This window comes from Callorhinchus milii, unplaced genomic scaffold (genome assembly GCF_018977255.1).
Source record: "Callorhinchus milii isolate IMCB2004 unplaced genomic scaffold, IMCB_Cmil_1.0 Scaffold3, whole genome shotgun sequence".
NCBI classification, from domain to species: Eukaryota; Metazoa; Chordata; class Chondrichthyes; order Chimaeriformes; family Callorhinchidae; genus Callorhinchus; species Callorhinchus milii.
In genome coordinates, this window is record NW_024704744.1 from 24,082,844 (window position 1) to 24,107,743 (window position 24,900).

Genomic DNA, 24,900 nt, shown 5'->3' on the forward strand with positions numbered 1-24,900 from the left:
CCGATCCTTTTAAAAAATCCATCAGTTGGAAACACGAACATCTGGAATTCCAGCAAAATCATAAGTGCATCTTTCCCAGGACAATTACTGTACCTACGCTTTAGATCCAGGTTTTCAAGCCAACATTACTTAGTCGTATAAACTGTTTCAATGCACTCAGAAAGGTGTTAGTGACAGGTGTTCTTATTGAATCCATAATCTTTCAAAAGCAATCACACACCCACAAAACCAATCCCTTGTCCCCTTTGCTTCTCTGTGTGTATGACTGGGTGTGTTGGTGTGTGTGCATGTGTGTCTGAGCCACTTTATCGCTGGCGCATGCGCGATCACGCCCTAATGACATAATCGAGTCCAACTTCCCAGGATGAGGTGCGACCGAACCCCACACAAAGGACAACCAAACTCGCTGGCAGGATAGGAAGGGGGGGGGAAGGAGTCTTATTTAGATTGACGCACGAAGTGACCAATCACGAGGCCCAAACCCTCCACGTCCAGTCAGGCGTTGGGCACTTGACAGCCGACATGCGGCGGGCGGGACATCCGGCGGCAGTGAGCGTGGTTGAGGAGCGCGTTGAACGACAGGCCCGGCGGGGAGAGACTCGCTCGCTCGCTCGCTCACACAGGGGATATGTATTGACGTCGAGTGAGCTCTCCTCCGCGGTCGCCGACCGAATGTCTTAGCGAAGTGAAACAAAAGTTTTTTTTAAAAAAAATATCAGGGAGAGAAAGCGAGCGAGAGGAGGACGATTAGTCCGTCTGTCGGTTTCTTTTTTTTTGGGGGGGGGGGGAGGAGGAGGGGGTTGTAAAAAGAAACCGTAGCATGTAACTTGTTGCGGTGGAAGCGGTGGTAAAGTGTGAGTAGCACAGAGGCGCCATTTTGTTCCTCTCTTTTTTGTAAGACAAACTCTCCGCGGCACTGAACCCCCCCCCCCCCAGAGACACCGACCGACCGACCGACTGACAGAGCGAGAGAGAGAGAGAGAGAGCGAGAGAGATTATGGCGAAGAAAACCTATGACTTGCTCTTCAAGCTGCTGCTGATCGGAGACTCCGGGGTGGGCAAAACCTGCGTCCTCTTCAGGTTCTCGGACGACGCCTTTAACACCACTTTTATCTCTACAATAGGTGAGTGAGTGAGTGAGGCTCGGCCCGGCGGGTGGGCGGGCGGGCGGGGACCGCGGGAGCGCAGCTTCTCGACTCTCTGCTGCATTTCTCCGCTGTCTCTTTTCGTGCAAGGATGAGAGAAAAGAGCCGGTGTTGGGCGGCGGCGCTCATCCCTGGGCCTTGACCTAACGTAGCACTCCCTTCAAATAAGAGCTCGATCCACACAGTGACCTGACACCCAGGCCAGTTGTTTTAATATGTCATTGTTATAATGATAGTGCAGAGTCCTTGCATTGCGATACATTTGCAGTATTTTAATATGCCTGGATAATGGTTGTGTTTTGTCTGGTTGCGTTATAATTTTTCTTGTCGGGCATTGGGCGTTTATTCTTTATGTTGAGCATCAGATGAGTAAGAAGTTCCTTTTTTAAAAAAATGCGTTTCACCATTGCTAGGGTTTTCCCTGTTTTAAAGAGTGATTTCTGCCGTGAAGCTGTGGGTTTTTCCTGCTGTCGAGATAGATGTGTCAACAGGAAATCCCCCACGTCCCCTCCAGCTTCACGGCAGAAAATATGGTGTACCCTTCAGGATCTTTTGGGGGTGGCAATACAGTATGTAAATGTACAAACTAATACAGCATACGAATGGCTAAATACTGTTGAGCTAATTAAAAAATATGTGTGGTTTCAAATATACTAATTCAACTTCAGAATAGGTCTAATTTCCATCAATGGCATAAACGTTCGGCCCAAAGTTGAAGTCGAACTCAAATTAAAAATGTAATGTCAGTTCAAGATGAGAGACTTTGATACATTTCTCACTTGACCATAACTCTATTGTGACTTTGTTGCTCCTCAGTTGAAGTCAGCCCACTTCAGTGATCTAAATCGTATCTTAGGGTTTCTCACCATGTATCATTTCATTTGTTGGTAATTCTCTAAAACATGCCAGACACACTATAATCGGATTTTAAAAAAAAGTTGAGGCAGTGGAATCTTTAGCTTTAAATTTTGAAGTCTCTTTTCACAGTTAACCCTATAGTTAATTGGTACTCTGTAATATATCCTGTTTAGATAATAGCACAATCCTGTTGGCTTAGAGGATATTTGTGTCAAGTCTATATACTGTAAGTTGGTATTACTGTACATCCACATTATCCATTTTGATTGGGTGGAGAGAATCTTGAATGCTATTGGGTTCCTTGCAGAGTAGCAAAGCATATGTTTGCATCTGAACACAATACTGATCTGTACATTTGTACTGCACTGGAAAATTCTAAAAAAAACTTTTCCTTTATAATTAGGTATTATTGTTTTAATTAAATTGTCAATAGTTTAAATATATTTGACAATGCAAGTGAAAGTACATATGCATCATGTTCTCATGTTTTTAAAATGTATTCGGAAGTGGAAACCATAGTGTGGTTAGATTCAGTGATACTTTATTTTGTGAAACACTTTGGGACATCCTTCCGATGTGAAAGGTGCTGTACGAAATGTAAAAATTATTATTACTTTGGGTTCATATTGTACGTTTTTGCTATTGAGTCTATGGGAATTTCTACGGTAGTTCCTTATTTTTAATGTTTGATCAGCTTTGTAAGAGTTAAAAGCAACTCATAGAAAGCTGCGCGATGGCGAGGTGGTGCTGAATTTTGTACAAAAAAGGTATGGTTGGGTGGGTCTCCGGATGTTCAGTGTAATTCAACAAAGATTGGCTGTTTTCAGTTAACAGTGGTTTAAATCGCCACTGCTTCCATGGAATATAAATTGCAAGTTGCTCTATGTTGTTTTGGATATAAATATGAATTGCTTTTGAGATGCTTGTATTAATGCAGTTATTATTGGAGCCCATGTTATTTATGTAGAGCTTTGTATTTCAATGTCTTACTATAAAACTGGTTGATTAGAGTCCATATTGGAAGTGAAGGGTGATTATTTTGAAATGGGTGGAATTTGGAGTACTCCAGTTTTGCAAAAATCAGATTAAGCAAATTCCTTTAATTTTGTGAAATTGCTACAAGACCAAATTGGTGTTGTGAGTTCCAATAAGTGAAAAATATTGAATGGTGGCCAAACAAATTTTTCTTTTTTTTGAAAAAGCTGATGTAAATGTTTCAGAAATTCCAATTATTGCATTGGGTGGTGCCTTTCCTTTTTTGTAGCCAGCATTGTCTTGATGTTAAGCTAAAGTGCAGCAATGTACTCGGTAGCCATACTATTGTGAGTATAAATTTCTGTAAGGAATAGCATGTTTTGCTAACACAATCCAGAATTTGCTTATTTCCAGCTTTTGGTGTTGTGTAAAAAATAATTTTGTGATGGATTAAAACCATGGAGAATATTCAGTTGAGGTTCAGAAAGAACTAACAGCTGACTCCTATCCCTGTATTCTACTTGGATTTTTAAAAGAAAATATCCTCAACAGTTTGTGGATCGAAAATAAATCTTGGGAAATTGTCATAGATACTGAATTGACCTTCTAGTTTTGCTTCATTTAATAAACCTAAAGCAATTAAGAATTCATGGTTGGTGTGGGTAAAGGATCAGATAAATTGAGCAATTTTGGTAGGAAACCACCAAGTGAAGAATGCTGCTTGAAAGTGGTGCCAAGTTTCCTTTGTAGTTTGTATTGCAAAAATACAGCTATTTTCAGTGAGATGGTAATTCAGAGAACTTAAAACCTATTTTGTCTAATTAAGGTTTTATTGGGAGTCTATTCTATGTTGTCCAAGCAATGATTTTATTGCACATTCAGAAAAGTAATAAGTTGTCTTCAACTTGACAGTTGGACTCTTGTGTATTGTTTTGAGCATTGAAAGCTGGTATTGTATTGCATTTTAGCCTTTTTATAATGTTTCGTTTGGTTCAGTGTCACACTAGACATTTTGAATGTTTAAGATTATATTTTTCTATTTAGTTTTTATGAGCTCTTTCTCTGTGAGAAGGCAGTGTGGAAGTCTGCTTGTTCATGTTTGCTTGTTTAGCATGGAGGTATGGGGGCAGAGGGTGGAATTGGAGTTAGCAAAATGCTGAAACTGTCGAAATACTATTCCAATGACAGAGGTTAAAACTAATAACTGTATAGCAGTTTTTCTGCTATTGACATTATAAACGTTTATTAAAATGGCCACTCTGCTAAGATTCTTCAGCTAACATTCATTCTTTTGATGAGATAAAAAGGTGATTCATAACAACTAGGTTTCCACAGTCGTAACTTTATTTTTAAGAATGCATCTGTATTGAGCTTTGACATATACATGTACTAGGGCTATTAACACTTGAAATCATACAGAGATATGTAGGGTAGAGAAAGTAAATGTTGAATAAAACTTTCAGTTGTGGTCATAGGCCGAAAGATAAAGGGAAGCGGCGGTGGAAGTAATTTTAAGACAGACCCAAGAAAACTGTTTTTAATGCCGAGGGTAATTAACAGCTGGAAGAGTTGAAAGGAAGATTAGCTTTCTGAGAATGATGTTGGTTTTCTAAAATTAAATGGGTACAAGGCCTTTCATTAAATATTTTTATCTTGCAACAACATTGAAGAGGTAGCATAGCATTACTATTGCTGTACTATGAACTCTTAAAAGTTTTTTAAAAAAATGGTGTATCAATGAATGGCTTTTAGAGATCAACATATTGAAATGACATGTCTTGCTAATTTTAGCAGTGCGATATAAAATATTGAGGATAAATAGGGCCCAATGAATGTACTGAACAATGATTTTAATGAGTTCAATCTATAAATTCACTTTTCAATTTTAGTTTACTACGATTCACCATATATGACATTAAGACAAAACTGATTAGGATTCAGGCAAGAATACATTTCTTACAAAAAGTGGTGAGATTTTGTAAAGCAAGACTCGAAAAAGTGATCTCAGAATCAAATCATAGAAATTTGGAGAGTACGGAAAGGAAGTCGAATTAGAGGAGTTGGTAATGCACATTTTTCACGTTCAAGAACACCAATTTGCACTTAGCGTTTTTCACATAGGAAAATTGATTTGAAGCACTTTATTTGGATGATGTAGGTCACTAGGCAAGGTGGGAAGAAGACATGTTTGATTAAATAAGTTCTTTTTTTATGAAGGGTTGAGAAGGGACGGGCCTTGAAGTGACTAATAATAATAATAATCCTTGCATTTGATAGAGCGCCTTTCACGTCGGGAGGACATCCCAAGGTGCTGGACAGTTGGGTCGGGACCCGAGCAGGGGGGAAATGGTCAGGGTGAGGGGAGGGAAGAGAGTTAACTGAGCTGGATTAGTTGATGCTAGAACCGGAAGTAAGAAGATACAGATGGAATTTGTTTTGGTTAGCTGGGTGTCTGACGCATACAAAACCCATTGCCAAGCTTAAGAGTCATTGAGAGCATATGACAAGCTTCCTACTGGTTGTGTAACTAGGACAAGCCTAACTTTAGGATTTTAGAGGGTTAACAGGAGCCAAGTGGGAAGAATCCCTCATGCCAGTGACCAGGCTTCCTCTCCAAGCCCTGCTGATGAGATAGGCTGGTCGGTCTGTTGTCAGCAGTGTGCAGGAATACTGCAGTCCTGCCTGGCTTAGGAATTTGCTGATCTCAACCAGGGTAATGATGGTCAGTACTATTTCTGTACCTGGGATGCAGAAGGGAAAAACCAGCTAAAGTTGTCGCTGCTGATGCCTTTGTAATAATCTCTTCTAAAAATGCATTTGTATGGGTATTTTGTGAGGAAAGAGAAATTGCCCGGTAGGGTCACCTGCTGAACACTCAATGGGTTGGGTTATATACGAAAAATTGACATTTGTTTGAAGTTCATGATGTCCACCATAATCTATTAAACTAAATCACAGCATAAATAGTACTTTTGTGAGAGGAGGGATTTCTTAATTGTGCAGTTATTTGGAAACCTGCGCATACTGTATCTGTAACTTAGTTTTTGGTGTCTTCAGTTCCTCTCATTAGTCTGTACTTCAACTCCAGATTTCTTGTTCTTATTTTAGAACTCTCATGTGTGCTGTTGTCAGGTGAAACTACATTATGATCACGAGAGCTTTGGTGTTCATGGTCTGTTTCTAACGCTATAATAAGTCTGTTCTATTCATGTTTTGCTGAGATGTGAGTACATATCTGAGTTTAGTATCTGTTATTCTTCCTCAAGTTCAGTAATTTTCTGCTTGATGAAATGATCAAATAACATTTCTCATGGAAGAAATAGTTGAGATTCGATTGAGATTGCGCTTTCAAATCTTAATATATCTGTAGAAAATGTCTTGCTAATACGATATAGACTTCTTACTATAAGCATGGGTTCCAAATTCAAGCTAAAATGTTTGTCTTGTACAGTTCAACCATACAAGTTGTTGTATGTACAAAGTATTGACACTTAATTCCCATGATTTTACTTGGGGTTTCACTTTCATTGTGTAATGTTGGTGCAATGTCTTAACATTTAGTAAAGTAGGTTATATTTTCCAAAATGCCCATACCGTATTGGCATTTTATGTTGCTTTTTAAAAAGTTTTTAACTTGCTTGTCTGGTGATTTGTGTGCATTTGATTTGGTAGAAATCTGTTTGTAAATAAAGAAAAATATTATAGCCTAAAATCTGGAAATATTTGACTATTGACTTGATGCCCTTTTCCTCCCCAGAAGGATGGCCTCCTTTTTCTTTCTACTGGGACACAGTTCTTTGCATTCCAAGTGTCCTCCAGTATTTTCTCCCAAAGGGGCCATTAAGTGAGTGTTGACAGATTATTCCACCATGGGATTGTGGAGGAGGAAAATGAGCTGGGCTGACATCAAAGCTAGACCCTCATCTGATGCCCTCGCATGAACTTTCCAGTTGGGGTTTCTGCATAACGATAGGAACCCTGACTGACTTCTTTCTAATCCGGCAAACTCAGCATAGGCCTTCATTTGAACTTGCATTCTTCTGATCTGTATGGCTTTGTATTCAATAGTCAGTGCCACAAGTTCATTGAGGGGACTACAACAGTACTTTAATATTTTAGTGAACACATCGCCTGAATAATTAGTTTTCCTATTTCATTCCGTAAGGCACTATATCAGATGCAAGGATTATTATTATGTCGTGCTTTGGATAAGCGTTACTATAACAATGTAGATATAAACATTGTTTCTTCTATTTCTGTATTTTCTGTTTCATCATTGCACTATTTATATTTGGTAAATTTCTTAAATTTACTGTGACTTACCAATTCACCTTTTTGCTTCAGGTTTAATGTTTATATTATTAGTCTTTGGCTCACCCTATCCGATGGCCATTTGGTAAACCTGAGCACTGAAGTTATATAGTTACTCAAGCAACCTAGTAAAATTTGTTTCTTATTTAAACCAGGCTAGCACTTGAGTCCAATGCTGGAGAGGCATCTCATTTTTGAAGGTGCCAGGCTGTGGATAAAGACACTAAACTGAGGCCCCCATTTTCTGTTCAGGTGCACGTTAATGATCCCATGACACTATTCAAAAAGATATGGGAAACTCTTCCAATGTCCTGACCGACCAATTCCCCGTCTAAAGTGGTTATTCACTTCATAGCTGTTTGTTGGTCATTGCTGTGCAGAATTTGCCATTGTATTGTGCTGAGCAAAAGCATGATTTTCTGTATTCAGGAATGCTAGAGAAAAATTAAAAACTTGAAATGTTTTTCAAGCCAGTAGTCCAATTACAAGTCAGGAATTATTGAAATGATTGTGGAATCTCAAGAATTTTCTCCCAGAATTGCTTGTAAATCACTTTTATAATCGCGGCACCAAAATTAGATGGTGGTACCTTTATATTGGGGTTTGACCTTGAGTTATTGGAATGAGGGTTCTAATCATTTTAACCTTTTTTTTGCTTAAAAGCAATAAGCGTTTCACAAAATTTTCCGTATCTTGAAATGTCTGTATTTGTAGGTGAATGTGGCAGATGACATGTGCACAGCAATATCTGACAAATGACCCCTTTTTTATCTTGGGGTACATTGGCTGGAACACTGGACAAAACTCCTTTTTTTTCCAATAGAGCCATGGGATTCTCTCTCTTTTTTTAAAGGTGTCACCTTACATTCTTGCAATCACCTGAATAAGCAGATTGGACCTCCAACAATGCAGTGCACCCCCAGCACTATATTGGAGTGTCAGCCAAGGTAGACTGAGTTCAAAGGCTCAGTTTGGGGCTAGGAACCCACTGATTCAGAGGCAAACGTGCTTCCAACTGGTCCAGGTCATCTTTTACCATCAAACTTCCAAGAGTCCAAGCATTAACGGATTGTGTTGAGTGCAAACTCCCCAGGTTATCTTGAACTGTACACATTCCATCAATTTTCCCAAATCTTTTGAAATCAAGGTTGTAATATTACATGATGATACTGGTTATGAAACCATACAGGGATTCACAGAGTGGTTACTTGATTGGGCCTTTCTTCAAAATTTGAACGAGGATATGATTCTGAGTCATTCGATTTTAATAATAATGCTCGCATTTGATATAGCACCTTATCACGTGTTTGAGACATCTCAAAGCGCTTCACGGAATATATGAAGACCACCCCAAAAGTAATGCCTCCTTTCTACTTTCTCAAAATTCTTTAATTGTTAACTTACAAACCTTATCGTAGACACAAAAGAAGCTTTTTTAAATACACCGATGCAGTTATTTTTCCATAAAGTCACCATTACAGTGAAATTATGTGCAAATGGTCTTTCTGAGTTCCTTGTGAAACACTGTTAACATTTATGGAGCCCACCGAGCACAAACCAAGGTTATCAATACTCATCTATGATATGATGATCGATACTGAGACTCTCACTCAACTCACGCTAAGTGTTGTGTCGATCTTTGTGGATCAGTTCAGCAACTTCCTCTGTATTCTCTTCGTTAACCGCTGCTGCCGACCGCCCATTACAAGACCTATCTTGAAATTCATATATAAATTCAGGTATATACAAGTATCTTGTACGTTATTCAATATCCAAACAATTGCCATTCTTCACAAAATAAATAGACATTGCTTTTGGGATATCCCTCTTACTATAAAGTGGTTTGACTATATTTTGCAGGCAAAACACGGCAGCCAATTTATGTTCAGCAATGTCTCATAAACAGCAATGGAGTGAGTGACCAATTTTACTTGGGGGTTTGTTGGCCAGAACACTGGGAGTAACTCCCTTTTCTTTTCGAATAGTGCTATGGGATCTTTAACATTCACCTGAATGAGTAAACAGCGGGTCAGTTTAAAGTCTCATCTGAAGGATGGCACTTCCGACAATACAACACCCGCCCCCAAGTACTGCATTGGAGTTTCACCTTAGATTATATGAATCTAAGTCCCAACCTTCTTACTCAGAGGCAAGAGTATGTTGCTTGTTGCCCTACTGCAGGTGCTAACAGGTGGCATTTTTGCTTTGCTCTACCTTTTGGAAAATGTCAGTCCCATTCAGGTGTGGTTCCGCTTACTCGTGGAACTCACAACCTTGGGCGATGATGTTACTCATGATGCAATTGCATCTTGTAGATATGTGGAACCCTGTTAGAACAGGGACTTGAATCTCAAATGCATGCAAATCCGAATGGGAAGTTTTTAAGGTTCAACCAACAAGAATCAAAGCTACAAATACAGTGTCAGCCTGGTTCAGATGGGAGCACTCTTGCCTCAGAAGGTTGTGGGTTCAGGTCCCATATGAGAACTTTGAACTCGCATAGTTTCACATTATTGAGATAGGATTGTGAGCAACTCTGTAGAGACATTCTATGCAATCTAGAATATAGAATTGCATCACAATAATAATAATAATCCTTGCATTTGACGTAGCACTTTTCACGTCTTCTAGATGTGAAACAAAAACAAGCAAAGGGCTTGTTTGTCATCTTGTATGAAAAGAGATGGATTCTTATGACCGTATCTTGTCTTCATTGTTGAGATTATTGGGATTACTCAAAATTTCCTGAGGCAAGGTGCGAAGGCGGATATCTATTGACTTGAGGACCTAACTTTTGGGTTACATTTACTTCAGGTGTACTTAAACGAGGTGCCAAACATCTGTCATGCTGCATTTGTTTCAGGGCGGGACTCCATTCTGTGTGTGCTGTAGCATGTTTCCTGAGTATGAGGTCTGGAAAGGACGACACTGCCTGAGTTTACACCCTGACTTCTTGATCATCTGACATTCAATATCCTTTTTAGCTTCTCTGTATCTAACGAGAATAACAGCTTGAGACCTTTGTTTACTTTTCTAGGAGATATCTTCTGTTAGAAAATGCTTCCATCAGTAGACCTTGGAAAAGAGTTCTGTAGCTTTGTGGTTTAGAGTACTCGCCTCGCAAGCGAGAGGATCCAGGTTTGATTCTCAGGCAGGGTGAAATCTTAGGCAAGTTTGTTTACTCCACACGCCTCTGTTTACCAAGCAGTAAGTAGGAACCTGATTGCTAGTCAATTGGCGGATTGCTTTCTGGGCTAATGATTCCTTAAAAAAATTATAATAATTTGGTCACTCAATCCATAACTGTGGGACACTGCAGTATGCAATTGTCTGCGCAAAATATGCAGTCCATTCATTATGGTATATTCTGTGAAGGGTTTTGAGGTAATAAGGAAGTGCTTATCAACAAGGTGATAAATATCATAAGTACTTGAGAAGCAATGTAAGGAATACCCTTTACAGGTTTACGTCTACCCCCAAAATAAATTTCACTGATGCCCAGTGTGTTACAAGAAAAGTGTGCTGCTTATCAAACCTTGCAACATAGACTGTCTTTCAGTTTCCATGATGTTACTGATCAGTTAACAGTTAACGTACACATTAACTAATTCTTGGGTACTTGACAGACTAAGTTACTATGCTTCTGTTAATATCTTGGAGTTTCTATTCCTTGTGATCAAATTGGTCTCTTTTGTATGCAGAAGTCTTTTGCGATTTTTTTGTACTATTACCTCTGAGGTCATAGTCTATGCTGACACTGCAGTGCTGAGGATGTAATGCATTGTTGGAAGTGCTATCCTTCAAATCAGTCATTACTAAGGTCCCATCTGCCTGTTCGGGTGGATGTTAAAACCCATGGCACTCTTCCAAAAAGAGAAGGGAGATTCTCTCGTTGCCTGGCCAACATTTCCCTAAATAAAATTGGTCTTTCACTTCATGGCTGTTTGTGGGCAACGGCTGTCACATTCTCTTTCAGAGTGATCATTACACTTTCCAGGAATAATTATCCTTGCATTTGATATAACGTCTTTTATGTCAGATGGATGTCTCAAGGACTCTGAGATGCTATTCTGCCCGAAGGGCTCTATATAAATGCAAGTTGTTAATCCCTCAAAATGCTTCATAGGATTTATTGTAACATGTAGTGACCCTATTATGTAGTACTTTGTAGGTCGAATGTGGCAGCCAATTTGCATACAACAATGTTCCACAATGATCCATGAATGAATGACCACTTTTATGTGGTGGATTGTTGGTCAGGACAATGGGAGAGACTTCTTTCTACACTGTAAATCCTGTCAAGTACTTTGAGTTGGCTCCTGATGTGCGCTAGATCAACTACAGGCATTATTTATTTTATTTCCTCCATGTCTTAGTTTCAGAAGCTTTTGCAGATTCTCTGGATAAGTGGACTGAGTTGACAGTACTTTTGTAGGCTTGATCCATGGCCATGATTAGTACTGGGCTTCTCAATCCCAAACTAATATAGAACCATTAAATCAAATGAATTTAAGCTTGGGATTTGACTGTTCAACTGAAGAAGGAACTGGTAAAATTATTTTTATTCTACTTAAGTAACCTAGATACAAATGTAATTTGTTGTTGGATACCAACCCCCTGTATTTCAGAACAGAAGTAGACTATTGAAGCAATTCTATCATTTGATTTTAAAACCTTGATGATCATCAAGTGCTTTGCCCACTTATAACAACACCAGCATTTATATAGCGCCCTTCAATCAGGGGTAGTGTCCCAGAGCGTTTGAAGGTGGTGGAGCATAATGCCGAGCAGGGACACCTCTTAACACAAGGCAAGAAGAGATTCAGAAGAAGGCCCTTCATTCTGCCCATTGTTATCAAACCACTTCTGGAAATCCTTACCACTGACTTGATCTATTATCACTTCTGTGTTCAGTCGGAGAATTTTTTAGATTAGATAGACATGATCTTGCTTTCACAGAGCAATGTTGACTCCTTGATTAGATCACATTTGATCTAGTGCTCATTTACTTTCGTCATTGATCATTCTACTAACTTTCTCAATATTCATTTTAAATTAACACTCTGACATTATCTTGTGTGAAAGATGCTATATAAATGCACGTTATTGTAAATTTCAGAGTGATTTGGTGGGACCAATTTAGAAAATAAATGCAAATACAAATGCCATTATGGAGAGTCAGAGAAGTGAATTTTTGTAAGGCACATGGTTTTTTCACCTATGGCCTTATGATAGCATTAGGTGTGAAGAAACATCTTTATTTTGTGTAGGGAATCGTGGAACATGCTGGATGAGAGCGCTTTCATTTCTGGAACCTGGCTTTGGTTCCATACCAGACTAGGATAAGTATATGTAACTAAATTAATTAAGAGTAATCAATGTGTGGATTCTTGTTTGTTGGTGTAAATCCATATCGCAACAGGCACAAATCGACTGGCTCACCCAGTAGATAATGGTAATGAGCACGTTATTGCAGTGAGAGCTGTTGTAAGGTGAAAGATATAAAGATAAATTTGGGATTAATTGGGGAGATTTACCAATGAGGTTTTACGTTATGCTGTAACTGAATGCTTTATCTGTATAAATACTTCCTGAAATCTGTATAAATACTCCCTGAAATTTGCTTGGTACATTAAAATCCTCACCTTGAATGTACACTTCTTTCCACAAGAAAGAATCTATGGAATTGTGCATTATTCCCCACTAGAGATATTTTAAGAGGTGGTTTACAAGTAGCCTTCTCGAGTAATGGTTTGTAAGGGGTCATAAGACTGGTTTGAATGAAAAAGGCTCTTTGGGCCATCTGATCTCATCCATCCAGAAATCCACCCGCCTTTCCCTTATTACTCCATCAAGCTACGTTTTGATGATGGGATGGTCGGATTGGTGTTCTTTGAACCATCCAATCCTATCATCCAGAACACCTACCTGGTATTTGTCCTGCAGTTGCCCTTTACAACTCTTAAATATGTGCCTCTTGTTCTATTGTTTGTTCCATCCTAAAGTTTTGGTCTGGGTTTTTCTTTCAATGCCATTTAAATGACAACTCACGAAGTCCAACAGATTCAAAATTATGTTGCCCATGTCCTAACCCCTACCAAACTTGTTCCCACCTGTTGCAGAGCAGATTGATTTCAGAATCCTCATATTTATGTACTAACCATTTTGTGCCCTCGCATCTTCCCACCTCTCCAATCTGCTTGCACCCCACTCCTCTACCTTTTGCTCTTCTGGTATCCCTCAACCTAGTGCTCACCACCAGCAGTCTTGCTTTCGGCAACCACCCTGAATCTCTGGAATTCTCTGCCTGAATCCAGTCGTACAAAATTTTTGAATCCAGAACTTTGCCCATCTTCAGATTGCATTTGAAAGCTTTCCTCTTCAATAATGCCTACAGTTTCATCCCCGTCCCCATTTTAGCCAGGTCAGCATCTAACTATGCCGTTGTTAAGCACTCCAAAACTAACCTGAGTGAAGCTCGCTATATAAATGCAAGTTGTTTTATGTCCATTACAGCAGTCCCTCACAGAATATTTGAACTGGTACACAAGATAAATCTTTATCCTTGTTATTTGCCTTCCTCTCTAACTCCCTTGTTCATAAAAATGTTAAGTTCATGTCTTTCCAGTGAGTATTTGTTAAAGGAAAATGAAATCCTCAAACATGTTTTTAAAAATGTCAACTTCTAGTTTGCAAACTTATTATGATGCAAGAAGCCTCATTATGTACTTTTGATATTACAGTTTGAATGCAGGTTTACTGCACTAATTTGCATGGTGTGCAATGACTGGGTACAGTCTGTTGTACTTTGCACATAGGCAGCTGAGATCTGACTGCATAAGGCATAGATTTAGTTTTTGCTGACTGACACCAAGTGCAACATCTGTTAAACTATTTCTGGAGGGTGGTAAATATAGATGATCCAGTTTGCTGTTTCAAACTGGATGTTGTTCAATTCTTTACATTGGGTACAAATGTTACAAAATGCTGAATTGGTTAACTCTACATAAGAGTTCTAACATCACACTTTTATTTTGGTACAATGAGCATTCATATAATGATAGTCCCAAACCATGAATATGTATGATTTTATTCAAAAATACTTTAGGATCTATAAAATGTATGAAATTCGAGTATATAGTGAACTATTGCTGCTTAACTAAATATTTGCCTCAAAAGTCCTTGTTAACCTACTTGGTGAAATTGAAACCTCTGGTGTGTCACGTGTTACTGTGTGTACAATACGGATTGTGAATCTTTATTCGCTGTCTAGAATTTTGAGATTTTAAATTTATATAAGAATTCTTTTTTATTGGAGCTTTGAGTTACTATCAAATGAAATTATTCTTTACAATTGGATGTTAAAATAAAGCAATTGAGTTCCAGCAAAGTTACACCACAAGGTTTGGTGTTTTCTGGCCCACTGCTACAGGATTTATACTTCACATTTGGAAATTCCAGAAGGGTCAAATATGAATTACTCAGATATAACTGGGATAATGTGAAGGTGAACTAATCCTCCCCTCCCAGACGTGCTTATCAATGACTGTTTGTGAAACCAGTTTGTGCTTTCGACAAGGTTAGGGGTATTCAAAAGAAGGATAGTTACTATTTGCTAAACAAAATATTAGCTGAGTCATTCGCTGGTTGTTAAATTCTGTAGATTAGAAACTGAATGTCCGACTTGGGGTCAGATTCCTGCATATCTGGGTAATTCATATTTGAATTGGGAATTTAGCAATTTAAATAATATTGTTACACTCACTGCTGTGTTGAAAAAATATTAGTGTAAATGTTTGTGTAGTACATTTGTGTACATTCAGCCGTTGATCGAATTAACTGTAAACCTTAAAATTAGTATTTCATAATGCAGTCTGTTCTGTGCTATTGGTCTAAGTTTGGCCAATTGTTGAGAATCTAAAGGAGATAAATGTAATCTGCCCAATAAAATACAATCTGTCTCTTTTCATGCATGAGGCTGAATGTGAGCAGCTTTGAATCCTGATCGATTTAAAAAAAAATATGAATACTGTATAATCCACCAATAGCTTTTCAGATGAAGTGTTTGCAGGGACTTTATATTGAAAGTTGGGCTTAGTGCTGCATTACATTCTAAATGTGTTGTCTTTAATTACAGGAATTGATTTTAAGATCAAAACGGTGGAATTACAAGGAAAAAAGATTAAATTACAGATATGGTAAGTGTACCCTTATATTTAAAAAAAACTGTTAGCTTTTTCTTGAAGTTGATTGTGTAAACTAAAGGATCCAGTGGTGATGTGAAACATGTTTTATATTTTTATTTAATGGTGGTGTAGTGATGGCCATGTGCTATCCTGCAATTTTGTTTGTAATTGTAACGAAAGAGATGTGTTCTTAATTACATTTTTCATGGGTTATGCACATCATAGTTGTGCATACTTTTGTAAAAACATGACCAACTCAATATTCTATTTTGTTTTTCAATTAAATACACGGGAATATTTAGTTTATATGGAATCGAAGAATGTTATCGTGTTATAGAAGCTGGTTGTTCAGCTCATCAAGTCTGTTTTCTTCACATGAGTCACCGAATCTAATTCCACACTTCCGTTCATTCCTTGTAACCTGTAATCCTCCTTTTCCAGTATCTAATTTCTTTTTAAAGTAATTTATGGACACTGCCTCAATTGTTTGTGCTTAAGAATTCCACATTCTGGAAGCCCTCTGTAAATACATTTTTCCCCTAAACTTCCCCTTTTGTGATTATCTTTACTTTGTGCCCGTTCATCATTGATTTACTGATTGTAAGGTTCCTTCCTTGAGCTCTAATTTGCTAAAGAAACAAATGTACACCTTTGGTGGTCAACAAAAGCACTTTAGTGACACCATGAAGTAGAATGCCAGGTGCTCTTAAACCTCAGTTACTCCTGAAATGGAGCTTGAAGGGACTGTGGTGCAATTTCTGAGTAAGGCTAGACATTTTGAGGTTCCACATCTTATTCTGAACACAACACTATCCCAGGGAGTGGGTGTGTTTTCCATTGTAGACTCAGATTGTAGGTGAGTGTGAGGATCTTGAAATCAATCCATGAGCCAGTGGAACCTGGTGTGATGGGGATGCAGAGTTTGGTTATGGGTGAGGATTTGGACAGCAGAATTGTGAATCAATTTCAGCTACTTGCATTTTATATAACACCCTTCATGCAAGATAGTGTTGAAAACAAAGTAACAAAACAAAATCATGTTCTGTCTCCAACTAACTTATTTTTCTGCTCAGATAAGCCAACTGAAGTCCTTACTGATTGTTGTGGCTATTAGATACTATTTGAATATAGATTGGTGTCTAGTTTGTGTTCTGATCTGTCAAGGATGGACTTAAAACATAATGTGTGACCTTGAGTAGTGTTGGGTACGGATCTTCTGAGTCTTGTATGTGTGATCAAATTTACTATGGGATGTGCATTGGCTTTGGCTGTAGAATTGGATAATATGAGGGTGGAGCTAGGGAGGCCAGCAGAAATCTGGCCATGAGATGGCTACCGCATGAATATGTTTTTCAGCTGTAAGAGGGGGTGAAATGTGGAGCACCAGTGGGCAATGTTCCAAAGAAAGGTTTTAAACAAGGATTGAATTTAGGGTTTCACAGCATAACAGGGGTCAAGCAGTATACCTCAGTCATCACCTCCAGGTTAGAATTCTCCCCACCGCTTCCAGTTTGGGCTCTTGAATCAATTGTGTGATGCGCTTTAAGACTTCTCCCGATTTGAAAAGTGTAATATAAATTTTAATTGTTATTGTTGACTATGAATTACAAAGCAGACATTCACAACTACTTGAATTATTGTTCTCCCTTTCATCATGGCTAATTGTGGTACATTGCTCTCTCAAATGACTGCTGCATTTGCCAATTAAAGGTTTTTCCCTAACATTAATAACTGTACTTGCGAAGCAGTTTTAGATGTTTCATGGTGGTGAGGCAGTATGAAACTGAAGTTCTTCTCCCCCTTTCCTGTAAAGATTTTCTTAATTTTTCCATCAATCATATCTGTTGTGACTCAATTTTCTGCACAAAAGCTTCATTGTTCTTCATTTTGCTTGCAATGTTTATTCCAGCGCCTTGGGATGTCCTCCCGACATGGAAGGCTCTATACAAATGTAATATTGTATTGGATTATGATTAATAGCCTGATCTGTTTTTTAATAAAAAAGAGAAATGTGAAGGTAGCTTCAGTTTCCTTCTAGTAAGATGTGTACAATTTTGGTCAAGTTACTGCAATGGGCCTAAAGGTTGGAGTGTAGTTTTTTTCTCTTTTCTCCTTGTCACGTTTAACTGTCAAAAGCTTCAATGAACAGTGAATTTGCATTCTGCTCTTTTCGTACTGAATTCAGAGACGTTGATGCTTTTGAAAATTCCAGCTGGAATTAGCATTGGTTTTAAGAACACCGAATTCCCATGGTTTGTTTGACTGTTTGACACTGCACATGTGGACAGGTTAATTGGACACTTAAATGTGTATTAAGGAAATGTCTGCAAAATTTCAAGTCATAATATAAACAAATGAGCAGCATTCGTTCTTTTGCTGATATTTAAATCTTTATTTTTAAGGGATACAGCAGGACAGGAACGATTTCACACGATCACCACCTCCTATTACAGGGGAGCAATGGGAATCATGCTAGTCTATGACATTACAAATGCCAAAAGCTTTGAAAACATCAGCAAATGGTTGAGGAACATAGATGAGGTAAGATTATGTTTCTGCAACTTTGATTCCCTCAGGAAGCAAACCTTTTCCTATGTACAAATTGGGTGCCACATTCACCCACAAAACAGTCACTCCACTTTATTTCCTGTGAAGTGCTTTGAGATATTCACCCAATGTGAAAGGTACTGTACTAAATGTAGGGATTATTAGTATTTTGGGATACATTGCACTCTAGTTTTGAAAATAGCTCTGTGATCTAGACACATGATTTTTTTGGAAGGACACTCGTAGTGATTCTTTTGCATATGGAACACCATTGCTTAATGTAAGTGGCTGTTGAATACAGGTAACAGTTTCTGAATCCAAAAATGCTGAATTTAAGGCATTTGTTAATCATAGGTTAGGGTGAATATGCCACATATTAGTAGGTGCTTCCACCCCTCTGAAGCCAGATATCTGTCAAATAGCTGAGTAAGAAACTGAGGCTGGGGCCAACAATTGCTGGTAGATAGATGTTAGCTGGAGTCTGGGTTCACGCATGTGCATATCCAGGGCTTTATCTGTATGCAGACATGAACAGCTGCTGCTGAAGCTCCACACTTCAAACTCGATGAAGCTTCACTCAATGGGTACATATCTAGGCCGGAGGATGGTGCCAATGCTCTCTTGAAATTCATGCTGAAATGTGCTGCTCTCAAAGAGCTTGCAGGGAATCCCTGGTACCTGTGGTGCACCTTGTGAGGGCTCAAACCTTTGCTTATCAGATGTCTACTGACCAACTAGTGACTATCGTCTTTGGGTGCAAGGCACTTCTGGTCTCCTTGGAACTAAATTGGCTTCATGAAGATGTGCCTGGCAGTGATATTTCAGAATGAAGTCAATCCTTTGTTCCTGAGCTGGTTCCTGAGCCAGGCACGTCTCCAGCACTCCAAAGTTGCTGTTGATGACCCATCAGCCAGTCTAGCTTGTCAGCAGGATTCGAAGGGGCAGACTATGAATGTGTTCAGTTTACATTTGCGTGGGTTGCATTTATAAGAACTATGTGAACATAAGATTTCTTTTAGGATCTTACTCTTCTAATTCAAACTACTGTGGAGGAAGAATGCTAAATACATTCTGTACATTTTATGTTACGAATATAATGCAAACCATTGTGGAAATGTTGAATTTGTTTTAATTTCCTAAATTATGAATCCAAGAATTTTCTGTTTGCTACTGAAATTGTTGTTCACGTCGGTTTTAAACTTTTTAATTGGTATGTAAGGAAAAACCCCTACTAGTTGCTTTGTAAAAAAGAATATTTAAAATCTACAACGTTTGTGACTTGATTTATGAAAATATCAACATTGTAATGTATGAGCGCTTGAAATGTACTCCACCAGTTTCTTGACAAGTAGTTCTTTGACGAACCAGTCCGGAAGCAGAGTAATGCTCGGTGCAACATCCAGATAACTTGTAAAGGTTTCATTTTTTGCGCAGTGTCTTGTGACGGTATTGAACACGTTGATTTTTTTTCAGCATGCGAATGAAGATGTAGAGAGAATGTTGCTAGGCAACAAGTGTGACATGGAAGACAAGCGAGTGGTGCCAAAAGCAAAAGGAGAACAGGTAAACCTGGATGCTTATATGGCTCGGAAACTCATTGCCTGGTTGCTCCCTTACTCAACAAACCTGTTGGGAAGACTAATTTTTCTGACCGAAGGGAATTCCTGCTTGCTTAGCTTGATGTTACAGCTAGTCAGCAAGTGCTTTAAGGTTAACCTTAAAGCGGTTTAGTTGCTGATTTGTTTTTTCTTACACGGAAAATGAGCAATAGTTGAGTGATTTTTTTTATATATGGGAAGGACTATGTGGACTTTGTTTGAAGGTTAATGCTTTTTTAAAAAGGTTTTTTCATTTCACCTATTTTTTCCCCAGTCATTAAGAGTAGCCAATGTTTTGTTTGATTACCCAGGTTAGTTTACTGGACAGTGTTCTCAATGATGGTTAAATTCCAGCAGCACCCCAACACAAACTCTGCGTCCCAAAGCCTTGGCTCTTACCAGCATAGACCTCATACCTAATATTCTTTGGAAATAAGTATGTTGGGTACATCCCTCTGGGGGAGAGAGTGCACATTCCATTCCAGACACAGGGAAATTTTCTGTTTTTCTATATATTTTAAACACCTGAATGACCCAAAAAAAGCCTGCGGTTCAAATGTTTCAATAACATGATGGCATGATTGAGTTGGAAGATTATGTGCGACTTCATGATTTTGTGTCTATCTAATAATAATAATCCTTGTATTTGTTATAGCGCTTTTCACGTCTTCTAGACTTCTCAAAGCGCTTCACAGAATATACTGTAAAGTGAGTTGACTGTATATTTTGTGGATGAAACATGGCAGCCAATTGCGCACAGCAGTGTCCCACAAACAGTCGTGGATTGAAGTGATCAATTTATTATTTTTTTCTTGGGGGATTATTGTTGGGCGTGTGGTGTAAAGAAACTTGCCCAAGGTTTCACCCTGCTAGGAATCAAACCAAGGTCTCTCACTTGCCAGGCGAGTGCTCTAACCACTGAGTTACAGGACTCCTATCTAACACAGGAAAAAGTTGTAGCTATTTATTTATGTGGCTGTGAAGTGGTGCAGTATTACTTGTTCATATTGTGTCAGTTCTTTTATGGGAACCTGCTGCTAACTGAAATGGATTACCTGCTGTATGATACGATAACGAAATGTATCCCCATATTTAATATTAAAAATTGATTCAACAGACTGATCAGCTGCCATTTCCAAAGGCAAGCTGTAAATACTGCAGTTCCATTTGCTGAGAAATTGGTAATTATGTTATAAACATTTTATGGCATCTAAACAGTTAGGTTCAGTATACTTGTAATGTACTTTAACCATACTTATGTTGCATTTTATCTAATTCTGCTATGCTTTTCACTTCAGATTGCCAGAGAACATGGGATTAGGTTTTTTGAGACTAGTGCGAAAGCTAATATCAACATTGAGAAAGCATTCCTCACATTAGCGGAAGATATACTTCGAAAGGTAATTCTGTTATTGACATCAATTCATGGTTAAAAACCTAGATCAATAAACATATTTTTATTTCTGGTAATTTGGAGAGTTAAACCAGAAATGTTCAAAAGAGATTTGTGCAATTTCATCTGTTATAGCCTGTTCCAGCTAAGGATATAGTTGTACACTTAGGGGGAACGAGAAAACAAAGATTTGCATTTATATAGCACCTTTTGTGTCTGGAGTATGTCTCAAAGTGCTTTTCACAAATGACTGAAATAGGGTTCATCTCTGGAAAATTAAATTATATTCTATCTAGCTATTTATAAACTTGTAAAAAGGAGAGGTTTTGTATTGGAATCAACTTAAGATACAGGAGATTAGAACAGTTCATTATGAGGAAGGAACTATCAATAAATGAACAATGAGTCATCCATTTGAAATATCCTTAATCTTTAAAGGAAATTACAAGGTCTTTTAGTCTCTTGAATAATTTCCAAATCTTACCATGGTTATTTTCCAGAAAACGTGCAGAAAGCCAATATTATGTTGAACTTTTATGAGAATTTAATTGATGTAATGGAATCCTGTTATAAAGCGGATTGCTTATATAATTACATAGTTGAGCATTCCATCTTGCATAGCTGGTGCAGAAATTAAATGTCTTGTTTGATTCCCAAGTGTCCTTCAGACCCTATATCTCTGTTCTTACCAGTCTAGCTTTCCCTCAACTCTGTAACGTTGTCTGCCTCCTCCACAACTTCTTTCCACGTCCACCTTTTCATCATACCAAGGCTTGACTGCTATTCCGCTGCTCGTCAGACTCCCCAGCTTTTCCCTACACAGGCTGCAGATTATTCAGAACCCTGCAGCCCGTGCCCCACCCCACCGAAAGCTTTGCGAGTCTATCTTCCTCATCCTTTCTCAGCTCCATTGGGTCCCCATTCTCCTGAGGGTTGAATTCAAGATCTTCAGTGTCATCTTCAAATCTTTCCACGGTTACCTTACCTCTGTTACCTTCAACCTACCATCTCAGCTACTCAGGAAATACCGTCTAGCCATTCCACCTTGCTCTGCAGAATTGTGTCCTAGAGTCTCTCCAACTCGCACCCTCCCTCTGTTCAAGGTCCATTTCGAGATCTACCACTTTCGCTCATCTTTCTCCTCTCCTTCAGTGTGCAACCTTGTTTCAGGTGCCCAGCAGGTAGTGTTGTGTACTTTGAGATGTCATCCTAATGTGAAAGGTGCTGTATAAAAATTTATTGTATTATTTGTTTGAATGTTGAACCAATATTTACCAAAAAACTCTCCTGTCAGGCTGCTCCCCATACACTTTTTTAAAAAAGTCCCACTTTGGTTTTATTAGATCACTTCTTGCATGCTGTGCAAGCAGAGCATAAATAAGAATGCTTGGGGAGGATAAAATTCCAGCCCCAACTCCCACAAATGGTCACTCTCATATATGTTAGATATTGAATTATAATTTCAGTTCTATATATTAATGTTTTTAATGTGTTTGATAAATTCCTTCTTCCACTGTATAATTCCTTTCCTGACCTCCATTATATCTTTGGAATAACTTTACACCTGCTAACACATTATTATATTAGTTGATGCTGAATATTAGCTGCGAGTTTTTTTGCAGTTTTAATAAAGGCTACTTGACATTTAGCACAGTGATTTTTTTTCTCTTTCACCATCCATTATTAATGAAAGTGAATGATTTTGTGAATGGCTAATACTTCATTATAGACTCCCTCCTGCAATATCAATATGAACTACATTTAGATCTACTGTCTGCAAAATTTATTAACTTCAGAGTTTTAAAAAAAAGGATTCAGCGCTAATTTAATCTAATTCAGAACAAATAAAATTTATTGCATGTATTGAGTACCAGTTACTGAATTAAAATGAGCAAGGGACAAACTTCATCAGACCCTTAGACCTTTTATAGAACTAATCGAAAATTTCATATAGTTTGAAGGATTTATTTTTAAATGCCATTTGCAGTGTTACTGAACTTGTGCACTATATCTTTCTCTCTCCTCTACCCCCCTCCCACCAGACTCCTGTAAAAGAACCTGACAGGGAAAACGTAGATATCAGCAGCACGGGCGGAGTAACAGGACTGAAGAAATGCTGTAGCTGAACGTTCTCTGTGCAAATCCAACTTTTGCGTTCTATCTAAAATGTTCTTTCCCATTTAAAACAAAAACAAAACTCTTCATTACCCTTAGTTATTACATCTTGCCTGCTTGATGACAGAACGAATTTTGAAAAATGTATAGAATCATGTCTGTGACCTACTGTCATTTTAAATGTGTGTGCTCAGCTCACCACTACATTTGGTTGTATTATAGTTAAAATTCATTATCAAAGTAACAATGGTTTCAACTCAGCAAATTGTATAAGAATAAAAGTTAGAATTAACAATTTTTTTGTACAACAGTGGAATTTCCTCTCATGTATAATGTACTTGTTTTTAATTTGTACATTTGTGCAAAAAGTGAAATATGAGGCACCCCGTAGACTGCTTTCTTTTGTAGGTGGGATTTGATTGTCTTGTGCCTTAATTGGAAACGGGCGTTAATGTTAACAGCTGCTGAGGTGGAAGACCAGTTCTTGGAGTTGGCTGTTTTATACAATTACTGTGATACAAAACCATTACAGCTGTCGATGTCGGAACAGTTTTTTTGTTTAACTTCAGTATTTCTTGATCAATATTTCCTGGTTTTGCAGACTTTCTCGGCAGATGCTGTTTCTCGGGTTTTATGCTGTTCCATTGAGGAGGAAATTGAAAGTTTGTTATTGCATGTAATAGCTGCATTTTTTTTATCAAGGGTGACGTGGTTCTCATTTCTTTAACTGTGCAGTTCTCCAGAATTGGACCACTGAACACATATTTCAGGACGGCTATGTATTTGGGGATTTCTGAGTAAGGCAGTCGACTGTGTCCTGATAAGCTAGCAGCGCTGTAGCCTGAAACATGCTCTTTGCATGCTGCCAATATCAGCATGTCACATTTTGCAGGAACTCTTGGTATATTTCTTGTGGTTGTTCTGCTAATCAGTGTTCCCCCCTCCCCCCCCCCCCTTCAGCCACTAGAAGTATATATTCTTAGGTTTTACTATTTGCTGCATAACTTTCAAATTGCTAAATGTGTTCAGTTTTCTAATCGCTTGATTGGATTTTTTTAATGTTGTGGCTTTTTAAGATCTTCAGGTGGTTGTTGCTGCATAGACTCTTGGAAGTTTGCAAGTGATATGGTTCAAAAACCTTTTGGAATGGACTACTTTCCAATGAATGAGAATTATAAATGTGTGAAAATGTTGGGATGCTGCACAATGTGATGTCCATCAAAGGCATGTTTCAGGCAGCTCTTTTGCTGCTTTTTCTGGATTGATCTTAATGTATATTAAGTTGACAAAAACCAAAGCTTGGACCCTAGACTATACCGAATGGCTACGTTCCTGATATATTGAGCACAGTCCTTTTTCAGTGTAAAATTGCTTTCACCCTAATTTTTATCCCCACTGAACATAAGGGAATATACAAAGTACCGGCAACCAATGTAATCAGTTCTTTGTTTACGCTAATGGGCTGTTGCCTAATATAGTGGTGCTTAGCCTTTATGTACAGTTCTTTGGGATCATTGTGTAGACCTTGTGGTGACCAACAACAGAATTGAATAAATCTCGTTAGCAGTCCACTCCAGCACTGGAGGCTGTAGATTTAGTTTAATACTTCTAATATTACTAAATTGTCAATAAAATTTCTAGATGTTTACTGTTATGTTAATGTTGAATTTTGGGAAAGTAGAGTATTGTTGGCTTGTATATTTACCTATATTATGCTGGTAAATTAACAGAAATATTAAATGCAATGAATTAAAGTCGTTTGAACTCGGTCA

General features: G+C 38.2%; 1 protein-coding gene across 1 annotated transcript; it reads left to right on the forward strand.

Moving 5' to 3' along the window:
* Positions 1–528: 528 nt before the first annotated feature.
* On the forward strand, positions 529–24,900 carry rab10 (RAB10, member RAS oncogene family). The gene is made up of 6 exons (XM_007900460.2): positions 529–1,124; positions 15,427–15,487; positions 17,878–18,016; positions 19,496–19,585; positions 20,919–21,020; positions 23,056–24,900. The coding sequence occupies exons 1-6, from the start codon at positions 998–1,000 to the stop codon at positions 23,137–23,139; spliced, it is 603 nt and encodes a 200-aa protein (XP_007898651.1). The 5' UTR covers positions 529–997; the 3' UTR covers positions 23,140–24,900.

Bases quoted from the DNA above. Each gene is read 5' to 3' on its own strand.
- rab10 (XM_007900460.2), top strand. From the start codon at position 998: ATGGCGAAGAAAACCTATGACTTGCTCTTCAAGCTGCTGCTGATCGGA. The intron at 15,488-17,877 runs GTAAGTGTACCC...TTTATTTTTAAG, and splicing joins AAGATTAAATTACAGATATG to GGATACAGCAGGACAGGAAC. The intron at 21,021-23,055 runs GTAATTCTGTTA...CCCTCCCACCAG, and splicing joins CGGAAGATATACTTCGAAAG to ACTCCTGTAAAAGAACCTGA.